We start from the raw sequence: 14,988 nt of genomic DNA, 5'->3' as shown, positions 1-14,988 counted from the left end.
TATACTTTATGAAGATAATAAATTAATAACACGGAGGCTCCGTAGTCTGGAACCTTGTCAATAACAGCGCTTCACGTCTTCCGTTCCTCCCTTCACAATAAGCTCCCCGGACACATACACTGAAACACGGCTTACTAGAGGGAACTAAAGTCATTCACAACTCAACTAAATAACTTACACGTGTTTACAGTTAGCTGTTAGCCGGCGAGCTAACGCGCTGAGCTTGTGTAAACAGCAGCGATGGATGAGAAACAGCAGACAGAGCAGATTGAAACATTGCTTTCCTATATGTTTAACTGGTTCATTGTGTTTATGCTTGCTGAACAGGTGTAATAACGTATCTTGGCTTTACACTTGCAAAGTTTTATTGCACTAACTTACAGCAACGAGCATCAACTCGTCTCCACCGCGGCCTCTCTGATCAACTGTTCACTGACTGCGCTGTGTGTGTTGATGTGTGTGGAGCTCCGACACAGACATGGAAAGGAGGCTGGGTCACGGCAAGGCCTATGGAAAGGAGGCTGGGTCACGGGTGGACATGGGTCTTGGGGTATGGGGTACAATACAGTGTAACTGAAGCTGCAGTCGTGTGTTGTGATTGGCTCAATTTGGGCGAGTGCAGACCAGATTTTACTGCGCACCTGTTGTACCCCCGGAGATATGACGCATTGATGATGCGTGACCCAGCCTCCTTTCCATAGGCCTTGGGTCACGGGCGGACATGGCTCTTTGGGTATGACACATGCGCAGTGTAACTGAAGCTGCGGCCGTGCGTTGCGATTGGTTCAATTTCGGCGAGGGCAGACCAGATTTTACTGTGCATGTGTTGTACCCCAAAGATATGATGCGTACTCAGCCTCCTTCCATAGGCCTTGCAGAGCAGCAGGAAGAGGCTGCAGCTCTAACCCCGGAGCCTGTATGTACGTATTAAGCCCTGATATCGCGATTCAGTTTTTCGTCTCGACGATGCATATCGTCACATTTTTATATCACGATATTTCGTGGCTCGATATTTCGTCACACCCCTAGTTGATACCAGTGAATTCCTTAGGTTAGTTTCATATGGTGACAGTATTTTCACTCTAGCTTAAAAACTGAGCCTGCTACAATCTAAAAATCGCAAGTTGAATTAAAACAAATTTGCGTTAACGCGGTATTATAGCGTTAACTTTGACAGCACTAATTACATATCTTAATTCAGTGTTCAAACATCGTGCTGTAGTCAATTGGTTTGCAGCTATAGTTTGCCGGTCGAAACGCAAGTATCGGTTCAGAACTGTGTATTGGCAAATACTCATTATTATAAAAAGACTTGGAATGAGATCCAAGGCAAAAAAAAAAACTTGATCAGGGTATCCCTTCTCATGTGTCTACCTCCTGTTGAGTGACCCAAAAATCTCTCATTACTGCTCCTGTTCAACATTTTCTCTCTAGAGTGCCATGTTAAATGTAATCTTAGCATTTTCCCCAGTTCCCTGTGTCATCTCTTAAAAGACGTCATCACAATTTTAAAACAATAAAATTAAAATATAACCATAAAGAAAGTGCAACCCTTCCCATATCTTACTAAATGTGCCATGTCAGCAAATCAGACAACCATATGCCTGTGTGCCAACTCATACAGATGAGCTCGCACACGCACACACACACACGCGCACGCGCACGCGCACGCGCACGCGCACGCGCACGCGCACACCTTTTGCATACAGTGTGGAAAGATCTGTCAGTGTCAGCATCCTCCAATGGGAGCTCTGTTAAACTAATCTTGGAAGCGCCGTGTGGAGGGAATAATTGGCATGGATACAAATTAAATAGCAACATCAATTGTTAGCATGCTAAGTGGGTAGAGAAAACGCAGGCCAAATGAGAGCAGCGTGTCTCATGGGTACTTGGGAGGATACAGGGGGGTGGCAGCGAGGGAGGAGATGGAGAGATGGGGGGTAATTTTCGGTGCCACTGGAGAGAAAAATCACAAATGGCTGGATGCCAAATCAACCCCTCCCTCTAAATGGCTTCCATGTCAAGATAAGGAACAACCCAAGAATGACAGAAGAGGCCTCTAGCAAACCTTGGCTGAAAACATAATTACCTGTAAGCTCGAGTCAAACATAAATATCTTAATAAGGTGGAAACTAACAGAGAGCTCATGGATCATAATGACATTTGTGCATGACAGAATCTGAATAATGATTATTTATAATAATTGATGGCTTTATGTGATATTAGAAAAATAAACCTAGAAAAACAACTGCAACAACTTAGTTATGTGTGTCATCTGCACTGGCAAACTAAAGAATCAAAATTGACAACTGATCAATATGCAGTTTAGGCCTGTCCTGAATACCATTTTTTGGGCTTCGAAGCTTCGGTGAAAAATATTCAAAGGTATTAGAAGCTTTGCGGCGCAGCGCAGCAGGCTGACATGTTCTTCTGTCTGTATCCATCTCCCCAGTTTCAGTGCCCGGGACAGTGCCGCTGTCGCACTACTGTAAACACACGCACCTCTACACATAACAAACAGCGATATCTGTCTGCGAATAACTAATAATAATTAATGTTGAATATGAATAATGTTGTGAGATTATTCCTTATTTAGTGGGCTATTTGGGGATTTCTGCATTTTGCCTAATGCAGTTAAATACATTAGAATAAATATTTGATGCTAGGGATGTCATGACTACCGACTTCGGTACCAAGTTAATGCCAAAATTCAGAAAATGTGGCGGTACTCGTTTTTCTACAGTATTGCAGGTACAGTAGGTACCGTCAAAGCTCGAGACTAACGGAGTCTGAAATCCTGAAAGGACGCAGTAAGGAGGTTGCATTGAGTTTCATGATGCGTTCAAGCTCTATTCAGTAAAAGTGAGTATGAGACAAAGTTAATTGTAATGTTATCCTGATGTGTTCAAATGTATTCTTGAAAAAGGTTGTTTTTGGTGAGAAATTGGAATAAATATTGAAGGAAATGTTTTCACAGCAACAAAAAATTAGAGAGGGACTTATGACCTGTTTAACTTCCTAACACTAGCTCCAAGTGATATCGGATCAAGAATCAAGGAATTTCACCAGTATTGGTATTGACTACTACATTTTTGGTATCCTGACATCCCTATTTGATTGCAATTCATCAATTTGCTAATCATCGGTCTAAACAGACAAGATTGTAAATATATACATTTTTGAAACTATACTTTGCCTGATCAGCACGACACAGAGATCAGAGGCATGTAAACTTGCACACGGCTATGCACCAGGACCAAGCTAACCATGTTTACAGCAGAGCAACAAACCATTTATATATTTTCGGTCATATACTATCATGCTCATGTTTTGAGTACCACACCTTCTGTCTCACAGGCTTTTCCTCTTCATGTTCACAGCAAACACTTTTACCATCTATGGCTAATGACATTTAAGTGGGCTACTGATTCCAGAAGGCAAATCCAAACGCAAAAATTAGCCGTGTGTGACATTTTCATCTACGTGACCACAATCTGGTGTATTACACACAGAGTAGTTGGTGGTGGTGACGTCTTTACAGAGACTGCTACACAACATTCAATTGTAATTATACATAACTACGCTAAAGGCATCAAATTTCAGCATGAAGACAGCCAGTTATTTCACTGACAAACGCTCAAGACTAACATTCAACCCCATACCCTGCACAACTTATCCCCCCCACAGTCCCACCACAGGGAGATAGAGAGAGAGAGAGAGAGAGAGAAAAAAAAAAGAAAAGGTGAAAATAATGCTGTGGTAAGTAGTTCCAGCTAGCAGCGTGCTGCCTGGAAAACCTGAAAAAGGATCACACTGCTCTGAAATGGACTAACTAGCAGATGGAGCGTGGGCAAATCTAGTAAATTCCAACAACCAGGTCTACAAGAGCGATTTCTGACACATCCTCCTTTGTCACAAGCAAACTGGCTTTTAACACTTAACAATGGTCATTTTAATATTTATACACACACTGTTTATATCCATTAGAAGAGGAAGCCAGTTGGTCTGAACACAAGATTGTGCTATGAGGATAATTCACAGCTCTGTGAAGTTCACTGCCAAACAGGTAGTTTTAAGCCAGGAGGACCAACCACCCATTAGCTTATTGTTTTAATGATCAATAGTGAGATAGGAAATTAGGATGTATTGAATTGGCTGAAAGGCGGTACAACCCGAGGTCCATCCGCAAAGAGAGTTGGTGGAGTGGGACGTTGTATGGATGTAATTCAATGAAATCTGAGATGGGATAAATAATTGTGGCATCAATTGTTGAGCTATACAGCTCTCTACAGCCTTAACAAAAACTGTTTTTACACAAGCATCTAAGGTCTCAGTTCTGAGCATGACAACACTGACTGACAATTACGACAATATAAATAACTACAAAAAGAAAAACACATTTCTGCTGATGGTTTGTTCTTTACTGGTTCATCAACGTGAAGCAATTGAAGGGTGCACCACCAGGTCATCGTTCCACTGTGGCATTAACCATCGTCTGGATGCTTACAGATTAAACGATCCATTGGGAGCAGGGTATTAAGATTGATTGAGAGGACAGACTAAGGAGAGAGTTAAGAACCTTGCGGGCATTATATTACAGAGCCGCTCTAAGCTGCATTATATGTTGCTATGGAAGTCACAAAGAGGCCAGGCACCTTGTATAACGCTTCAGAAGTAATTTCTGTGGAAGCTGCTGTAGAACAGTTAAACACCCCTAGATAACTTATGATCATAATTGTAATCAGGATATTTGATCAAAAATCTGATGCCAACTAAGTGACCAAAACATGACCAGTTTCGAACAGCTAACGGCAATGCCCAAAAACATCAACAAATATTCTGTATTTTACCAAGAGCACAATAAATATTGCTACATATAATAAACTTGGTTACACAAGTTCTGAGAAATTAAGACAGCCAGACGTAATGACTGAGGGTCTTGTTTTGATATCTTCCATTGCATTACTATTGTCAAGTACTATGCTAAACTATGTCTCCCTTTTTACTGTCTAAAATCATTGATAGATGCATACAAATTGTGTATTACATAATAACTTTGCTTTAATTATTTCCTGTAATATACTGGCTGGAGAATGCCACTTTTCAAGCCCCTGGAAGGTTTTTAGGCAATTCTACTTCATATTTTCTTTTAAAAACATTTTATATGTGTAAAAAGAAAGGAACAAACACTTAGATATTTTTTAAAGATAAGGTTTTGTTGAAAGCCCTGATGAAGACCTACAGTGGTCGAAACATGTTGGCTTTTTTAATGATTTAGCCACGACAATCAAGGCTTTTTAATATATTTCCTTCTGCATTGCCACTTGTTTTAGTATTTTGGAGTGCCTGGATTGCCTTCCTGTCTATCCTCATTTTTAAAAGATACTTCCTGATTACAACTTCTTGTACAAAATAAGGATTGGGTTGACATTTGTTTTGTGTTCAAATTAAGCAATCCCAGATTATTCATATTTCATGATATGGTTTTGGTGCTGCCTCATAACCATGTACCATGCAATATGACTTAGTTTACTCACAGGAGGAGATTTTTTTGAAAAATAAAACAACCGAATAAGTAATAATACACGCCTATGTGTTCTACCTTGTAGCACTAGCAGATGTTGTGGAGGTAAGGAACACCATAATGCAGAGCAAGATCATGGGTTTATAGCTCGTCTGTAGTCCAGTTAACCCATGGTTAGTCTAGTTTTTATCAGTAATGCTGCGTCCACACTACGAGCAACAGAAACCGGCTTCAGATCATTTTCAACGGAAGCCGGTGAAATTAAGCTACAAACTGATGCCCCACACTTGTTGCTGTGGGACGGGCGTGACGCGCTACAAATCACAGTTCAGATGGTCTCAACTTTTTTTTTTTCAACGCTCCATTGATGTGGCGAAGCAAATAATTTTTTTTTGTTTCACCCTGTTCCATTCAGTCAAAAAAAATGCCGTTAGCAAGTTCTCAGTGCGATTTAACGACATAAGTATGTCAACGAGCGCTTGAGCAACCCTTCAACGCCAACTCGCCCACAATGTAGCTGGCTACGCTTGGCCATTTTGTTGCTTTTGTCGCTCGTTGTGAGAACATAGCAGAAAGCTGGGCATACACTATACGATTTTAGACATGTTGTGTAATTCCTACTCCTACTGTACGAGTAAATCGTTTGCGATGTAAAGCCAAATCTCATCATTTATGTGCTTACACTGTACGGTCCGATCGTCAGCCACAACCTGAGTGCTCACGATGTACACGTAAAATAGAAAAAACTAAAAACAGGCCCGTTGGCCGATACAGGCCGTTCTGGCTGTTGACAGTTGTCAATAAAGATTTGTTTGAAAGCTCCGAGGCAGGTAAAGTTTGTTTGCTAGCAGAGATATGTACAGGTCACAATGCTAACAAGCAGAAATGGTCTGCCTTGATCATTTGTGCCATCCTGTCTGCTGAAACGTCTAAAAAAAAGGTGCCGGTGTATATGGACTCGCTGGTGGCTAGGAAGACGTGTATGGCAGACAGTATGGTTTGTCCATTTTGCAGAGAGAATTGGAGGTAAGCTAGTTACATTTTACTATATATTTTGTAGCCTACATTGTAGGAGAAAAGGCACTGAAGTTGGGGAATCGGCTCGTGGTTCTGCTTCAACTGTGTGTGAGAGCCTGTGGATGGCCGACCAAAATTTCTGACATGTCCCGGTTGTTGGACAATTGGTAGGAGTTAATCAGTCCTCAGCCCCCCGTACACTGCAAGGCAAACGACGCCTGGCGAAGCTGAAATTCAGTCTGACACTAAAATGAGTCGTGCAGCTCAAACTCTGGGCCAGAAATGGGCTAAAATCGTACAGTGTATGCCCAGCTTTAGAGGTTACTACCAACATAGTGTCAAACCTACTTCTTTCTGTTCTTAGACGTGCATGAGGGTGGTGCCTGGGGTAGGATGGCAGCAGCATCCTTGCGCGGCCTGCCACGTGGTCGCTTGTCTGCATGGGCAGGACTTCCTGTGGACGTGGCCCCTACACTGCTGGAGGGCGGTGAGGGTCCCTGGTCAGAGGGTTCCACAGTCTTATCCTCTGATGACATTCTGAAAAAAAAATTTAAAAAAAAGGATGAGATCATGATAGGTGTTACATGGCAGGTGTGCTTGGAAAATTAACTCAACTTTTCAAAACAGTAAGAGGAAAAACAGGTGCTGATTTTCATACTGTTTACAGGCTTTCAAGGAGTGGATAAGAAGGAGGAGAGGACATGTCATGGGAAGCCTTCTGTAATCACCCCAAATCCACCAGCTCCAGGTTTCCTATTTGCTGCAACCCACCCACTGAAAGAAACCCCACTACAAACAGCTCAATGGTAAATATGGTGAATGCTGCCCTTTAGTTGCATTTTACAATGTGAAGGGAAATTAAGAGCTGGCATGAGTGCACTGGCGACAAAACAAAAAACAGATTGAGATTCGCTTTATGTTGCACACCAGGGTTGAGTGAAATGACAAATATACCATGAGACGGTTTGTTGACTGCCAAAGATTGTTCTATAGCATTTCACTGAGGTATTTATCCCTTTAATATCTCCGGGGGGAATTATTTCCAGGTCTTTGATTCACTGGATTAGTGAAAAATAAACATTACCATCTGCAAATTTTAAACAGTTTCGCAATAGAATTTCCAGTAAATGTACTATATCATATTTTCAATATAGGGCTATAAAAAAATGTCATATGGGCTATTGTGATTTTATCCCTATCACCCAGCCCTAGGGTGAACTGAGGCAAATTTGAACTTCAGTGAAAAATGAATAATTATCTTGTACTGTATTACTCCGCTTCATTAATGGACAAAAGAAGGGGCAAAAAGAAAGGGCCTAGCAGAAAGAGCAACTACTGGAGCTCCTGGTAAGCTTTGAAATCAGTTGACTGAGTGGGGTGGCATAAATTGCATTGAATTTATTTGCGCTGTATGTGACTATACAGTTTGCTCATGGGATGTACTTGTACCCTGGAGTGAGAGAAAACCCCACTTTATGCTTGAGGCAAAGTCATGCCACTCTGCCCCTCTCACATACCCTGGGGTCCAATCAGATGTCTCAAACAGGAACCGACCTTTCTTCTATTGCGCCTTTTGGAAATTGAGGAAAGGTTTATGTTTTTTCTACCCAGCCTGTTCTGTCAGTGTGATTGCCATATACTGATAACATTGTGATGCTCTACGCTTTACACAAGTTTTTGTGACAGAGTGTTGTTGTTGACCAAATGAGTGAGTTCTTCTGGTCAAAAGAAACAACAAATTCACACCCTTTACTAAACGAATTGTCTAGAAACAGCTTTGTATTTTCAGCCAGCAATTCTATAGATGGTGGGGAAATACATCGCTTTCTTTTCACAAGGGATTTCAACCGGTATAACTTGTCTCCAAAAGTCACCCTGCTTTTTGAATATTTAGTACTAATGCTGCATCCACACATTGCAGAATATTCTGCAGACTAGTAAGAACAGGAGAAAACACCCCTTATTCAGACTTCAGAATGTTCATGCATTATTCCAAGGTGCTACCTTGTAGTCGCACCAGATTAATAGCCTAAAATTAGCTACTTTTGTTAGGTTACCCATTTGTAGCAGTTCGTTTCTAAATGAAACCAGATACAAACAGTGTATAGCTCCAATAAAATTAGCCAAATCGATTGCATTTCTGTTAATATAGGATTTTGTTTGATGCAACTGCCAGCGATGGTGCCTTTGCAGACATTCTGCCAACGGTTTGTTGACATGTCTGCGTTTCTTTTCACCACGTGGGAGATATTGTCATTTAAAAAAATTCTCAATATTTCCGACTCAGAATTACAAGTCAGAGGCTGATGTGAAAGATTTTTCCCCACTCGCCTACTTGTTATGACGGTTTAAACGATCAAAACCTAATGTTGACCATTGGCCATTTCCCATGGATTTCTTACAGTTTATACAAATCTTAACTTACCAAACGTATCTTACTCACTAAATTTGAATAGACTCATCATATACTGTACATACAGGTACATACATGAAATTTGACCACTGCATTTAACCCATCCTAAGTATTGTAGGAGCAGTGGGCTGCTGAAGCGCTCGGGAGAAACTTGGGGTTCAGTGTCTCGCTCATGGACACTTCCACACGACCACTCTACCCACTGAGCTACAGCCGCCCCAATACCATAGTGAACACTATTCTTCCAAAAGGTATTCCTTCATTTAGCATTTTGATGGCGGCGTTCAACCGGGTTGAGATGTGGTACGATGTGGCACCGCGTGTAATTCATATAATTTTCATGCTCAGACCATTCAGTGACCCCTCGTGCCCTTTATGACAGTCTCTGCATTTGTTGCGTTTCTCCACTCGTTTATTCAGGTTTTTCTTTTAAATGTGTCACCTGTCTGTATGTTTTCTGTTCATGTGTTGCACAAGCTGCTTTGAAAAGTGTGTTTGCCTGCACGAGTGCCTCAGGAACATCAAGCCTATCTGAACAAGGCAGTACAGATAAGCTTTTACTGATGTGTTTTGTTCATCACTGAGAGCTAAACTCTTGCATGATAAAAGTTTGTAAAGAGCACTGAGAGCACTGTCAATACAAAAAAAGATTTCACAGCAGTACTGTGGCTGAACACATCTAATTTGCAAAGTCCGTCGCTAGCTCTCCCGTCAGCTCCGTTTTCTTTATACATCCATGGTTAGCTCCGTTTGATTGTATTTAACATAAATGTCAGTATATGGGTGCGCTACAGTTGTAGCGTCGGCCGATTTGACCACGGAGATGTGAGTGACCTGGCTTGACCGCACATTACCGCAATACGATAACGTTTCCTGTCCGTGACAGAGTTAGCATGCAGCTTTAGCCATGATGTCTAGCTCTGCTTTTCCTGACAATGTGTGAAACCCCAAGTGTTTCCATACTTTACAGTATGTGTGGTGTTTACCACTTTGGATTTATATTGTGAGGGTGCAGGTCGTATCCACGCAGACCTTCCGTCGTTTTCTGCTTTTTTGTTTTGGCTCATTGTGGTTTGTTTTGGTTGACAGATAAGGAACGGATAAGGCGTCACGTTACTCAAACTACAACAATAAAAGCAGTAACTTCCTTCTACCTCCGCATAGCCTCATGAAGCAAATATATCGATTCTGGCATTAAAAAAATCAAATTCAGAATCATAAAAAAAAAAACGTAATACATAGGTGAATCGATTTTTCCCCCCCACACCTAGTGTTAACTGTTTGATAAGCCCAAAGAACTGTATCATTCGCTGTGTCAGCGAGTTTATTATGAAATCTCAAACCTTGCTGAATGTGGCTTTAAAATTTAAATATCTGATAAAGATTAAATCAAATATGGTTAAAAATTTAACCATTTTTGGCCCGTGATTTCTAATGCATGATTGTACAGTAACATCAAAGGTTTTATGGTTAATTGAGTCTTGTGACCAGGCAGTCAGTGATGCAGTATGATGGATGTGAAAATATCATTAAACCCAGTAACGCCTAGCTGGGTTGTAATAAATATGCTCTAATAAACCTTAAATAACTAGACTGACTGTGATCAAACATATTTTCCACTTGTTTACTGAAACCTTGGTTTACATCTAGGGTAATCCAAGTCCTTGATAATATCAACCTCACCAACACTCCTACTATTTTTTTTTTTACAAAGATCCACCCCTTTACCAGAAAGAGTGCCAGTTTTTGCACCACATCATCCTTTTCAAAAGCAAACTAGTTTCAAAACAGAAGACGTAGCATGTTTTCACCCACCAGTAGTAATTTCAGAAATTTAGATGCAAAAATCCCTACAAGCCGCTTCTTGCTAGCTTGTTTTTCTGTACCAAAATGCAATTACATCATACTACATGTGACTAATCTTTAGGATGAGTCATGAGTAAGTCAACTGCACTAAAATTAATTTTCAGTAAAGCAGTAAAATGGTTTATAAACTATAGCGGGCCTGATTTTACATTATACTGCATCCTTTCTAATGTAACTTAATTTTTACAATGCCGTGTCAATGCTGATGATATGTTGTTTGGCCCCATATTACATACATTTGCTTTCAGCACATTTTCTTGTCCTGAACATTAGTTATTTAAAATGACTGCTATGGTCGTGTTGTGGTTTGACAAGACATCTTATGGCCTAAAAAAATATTTCAGAAATTAAAGAGGCAGAAGAGGTCTCAGTTTGAGCTGTTAGATATTGTGGAACTGACACCATCTTTCACTGCCGATCTGTGGTAATTCTCTCTCTCTCTTATGTCTATATTGGCCTCCAGGCTCTGTGGACAGATGGTGGTCCAATAACACCAAACTCCACAAGAAATATTAGTCATTACAATGGTTAGACTGTCAGAGCAATTATTCAGAAATTATGAATGTGAGCCTTAGATATAAACAGGGGCTTGCACTGTTTCCCGAAACACTGTAAGTGGTGATGTAACAAAAAAATAGTTGGATAAGGACCATTTTATAACCAGATTTACTAGAAGGTTAAGCCTCAACTGAAAGTGATGAGAATAACGTTGATTGTTACAGGGCATCTGAGGTTAGGATCAGGGTAACTACTGGGCAGTCACGACCATCACCACAGGCACAATTGGGAGGCATGCTAACGTTAGCTTTTGTTAACTCCAGCTATGGGCACAAAGCATACAGGCTAGCAATAAGCTAGCCTGTTGTGTTTAACTCTGTCGCCTTTTTCTTTTGGCAACATTTATCTGAATGAGACTGAAAATGCAGGAAGAAATGAATCCCATCTTTCATATTCAACTGGGAAAATGTGCAGACTAGATTCGGCTTTAGAGAGACATAAGTCCAGTACGACAACTTTGAAAAGGAGGTTCACATAGCAAACAGGTTACCTATGGTTGCAGTTAGTTGTCCCAACTCATCGTACTAGCTTTGTAACTAACACTAAACATGAATGCTTCAGCCTTTTGTTGTACCACACAGCTAATGTTAAATATAATAGTCTGGGGGATGATGGTTAACTTAACTACAACTGGGTACAATGCAATGATGATCATTTGTGCCCCTGCACACACACACACACACACACAAAGGCTCGGTCTATTCAATGAAACGGAACTGTTCTGAATGAGACTGAAAATGCATAAAATAAATGAATCCCATCTTTCATTTTTTAACTGGGAAAATGTGCAGACTGGATTCGGGCTTTAGAGAGAGCGACATAAGTCCAGTAAGACAACTTTGAAAAGGAGGTTCATATAGCAAACAGGTTAGTTGGCCAACTCATCGCACTAAGCTTGTAACTAACACAAAACATGAATGCTTCAGCCTTTTTGTTGTACCACAGCTAAATGTTAAATATAATAGTCTGGGGGATGATGGCAAACTTAACCGTAACTACACTGTCCCAACTGGGTACAATGCATGCAATGATGATCATGTGTGCCCCCTGCACACACACACACACACACACACACACACACACACACACACACACACACAAAGGCTCAGTCTATTCAATGAAACCAAACTGTATTGAATGAGACTGAAAATGCATAAAATAAATGAATCCCATCTTTCATATTTTAACTGGAAAATGGCAGACTGGAGAGAGACATAAGTCCAGTAAGACAACTTTGAAAAGGAGGTTCACATAGCAAACAGGTTACCTATCGTTGTGCAGTGAGTTGGCCAACTCATCGTACTAAGCTTGTAACTAACAGCCTTTTGTTGTACCACAGCTAATGTTAAACATAATAGTCTGGGGGATGAAGGTAAACTTAACTACACTGTACTGTACTGGGTACAATGCAATGATGATCATTTGAGCCCCCTGCACACACACACACACACACACACACACACACACACACAAACACACACAAAGGCTCAGTCTATTCACTGAAACGGAACAGTTCTGTGTTGAACTACAATGCTAACACACACACAAAAAAAGTGAAAATGATATACAATGACGTAAGCCTCTATTTCTGCTTTTCGGTATATAAACTAGCATTACTTGTGTGTGTATGTTGCTCACATATATTGTGTTAAACTGTAAACATATAACGCTATACCCCCTCTTATTCTCTGATTATATCACCCCGTTGAACCGTGTCTATTCCGTTGAATAGTCTGAGTCATGAAGGCGGCGACAAACCCCCAACATGAAGACTACTGGAGGTGGATAAATAAATGTTGCTCAGCTTTTATATTACAATAGCTTGCTTGGGGAAAACAACTTAACATCTCACTTACCTTTCCAGCACCTATGTATAGCGAATTATCCTCTTCATATCCAAAAATACTGAGGAGTGGAGATGGATGGTGGATGAAAAACGTCGCACTTTTATCACCCACCAAGCTAGCTAAGCTAGCTAAAGCTAAATGTTGAAGCTAGCTAGCCTCTCTCCAATGAAGCAACACCGCAGTTCTCACAAATGCATCACGCATATCATTATATTCCAACGTTGCAATGTTAGTCCCAACTTTGCCCATTTGATGGAAAGGCAAGATGATGTAAATCCAGCAGAAAGCACACGCATTTGTGTTGGTTGTGTGGTGGTGATGATGTAGAGGAGGTGGTGGAGGATCACTTTCTTTCCTTTCTCCAATGACAGCTGTCGTCGCACGAGTTATCGGGTGTTATATAGCTAGTTGGTTGTTAGCCACCCAAGTCTACAAGCACCAACACATTTTACCATTAACGTATAGACAAATTAAAATCCAAAGCGGCTGCAAAAAGTAAACTTTAAATGTGAATCCTCAGCGAATATACAGCGCAAAAAAAGCAACCGTTGGGTTGGTTGGCGACCGTTTGGTTGGTTGGCAACCGGGTCTATTTTCTTCCTCAGCATCGACAAGCTGCGGGACCAAACGGCCAGTTTTATGGAGAGACTTCTCCAGCCTTCTGCCTGCTGCCACGCAGTAACAACCGCCTCCAAAGACATGTAAAAACAAACATTAGCTTGCCCAAAACAACATCTCGCCTTTCACTGTGCGAAATTACAAAGAAATAAGCACTAAAATGAAGTTGAAGATGTCGGTGTACTCTATAACGGTGGCCATATCTAATGATAAGTGGGCACCGAAGCACAACCCCCCCCCCCCCCCTCTAGGCTCTTCTCTTCAAAAAAAGTAGATCCACCTCCCTCCTCCTCTCTTACCACAACTACGGCACGCAAATCTTTCCAAATCGATGTGGTTCGTCGAGAAAGGGTATATTCGCGTATATGTGTAATAATATCGATAAGAAGATGTTATGTAAATATAACGCAAACCCGTTTGACAATTTCTTCAAAATACTCTCTGACCCTGCGGAGGGATATGGGCATTTAGTAAATAAAATAATGGCTAGGGAGGGATGGAAAAGATGGAGATTGGATTTGGGAGTTGGAGTTGGAGCTGGAGGGGGATTGCAAAGTGTTGGTGCTCCAGCTCATGCAAATCTTCGCCAGCAGCAGCAGCAGCAGCAGCTGTAGTGACTCAAACAGTCAGCAGCCTTCTCTAGAGCAAGGCTGAAACACACACAAAGATGGATTAACTTTAATACGTGCAGAGCTCGTCCAGCTAAGCATCCATTCACATAGATCACGACCATGCAGGATTTCCACAGGCTATAGCCCACACCACAACATCTCCTTTCTTTCTTTCCCATGCACACTGATGCAGGATTTGCTTGGGTGTTTTGGTAGCCTGCATATAGGCAGACATACTGTACACGCAGGGGTTAAATTACAGGGAAAAAGCCCCCAGGGGTCGTGCTTCCAGCAGCTATACACATAATAATAAGTAATAGAGCCAGTGGGTGTTGAGCATTTACACGCAGGTTGCTTTTTTTGGGCGCTTTTACTTACAAACTCACTGAGTTTCTTCGAGTGAAAACCTCCAGAAAAATTAACTGGAAATAAACACAGCCCTATTCCTTTAAATGGTAAACATTGGCAACCTCTTTGCTAGACTATGAGCTCCCTCTGCTGGCTAATACAACACAAGACACACAATTTATTATT

At 41.1% G+C, this 14,988-nt stretch overlaps 1 protein-coding gene across 9 annotated transcripts in view; it reads right to left on the bottom strand.

Moving 5' to 3' along the window:
* The window catches only part of kmt2cb (lysine (K)-specific methyltransferase 2Cb), a 78,538-nt gene extending 64,278 nt beyond the window's left edge, over positions 1-14,260 (bottom strand). For all 9 annotated transcript variants that reach the window (XM_074651344.1, XM_074651345.1, XM_074651348.1 and 6 more), the window contains exons 1-2: positions 13,235-14,260; positions 6,890-7,078 (exon numbers count right to left, since the gene is read on the bottom strand). In XM_074651344.1, coding sequence (XP_074507445.1) covers positions 6,890-7,077 — 188 coding nt within the window. In that variant the 5' untranslated portion in view covers position 7,078; positions 13,235-14,260. The remainder of the gene's footprint in view (positions 1-6,889; positions 7,079-13,234) is intronic.
* Between the last annotated feature and the right edge of the window lie 728 nt (positions 14,261-14,988).

This window comes from Sebastes fasciatus, chromosome 11 (assembly GCF_043250625.1).
Source record: "Sebastes fasciatus isolate fSebFas1 chromosome 11, fSebFas1.pri, whole genome shotgun sequence".
Lineage (NCBI taxonomy): Eukaryota > Metazoa > Chordata > Actinopteri > Perciformes > Sebastidae > Sebastes > Sebastes fasciatus.
This window is presented reverse-complemented; position numbering and strand designations above follow the sequence as displayed.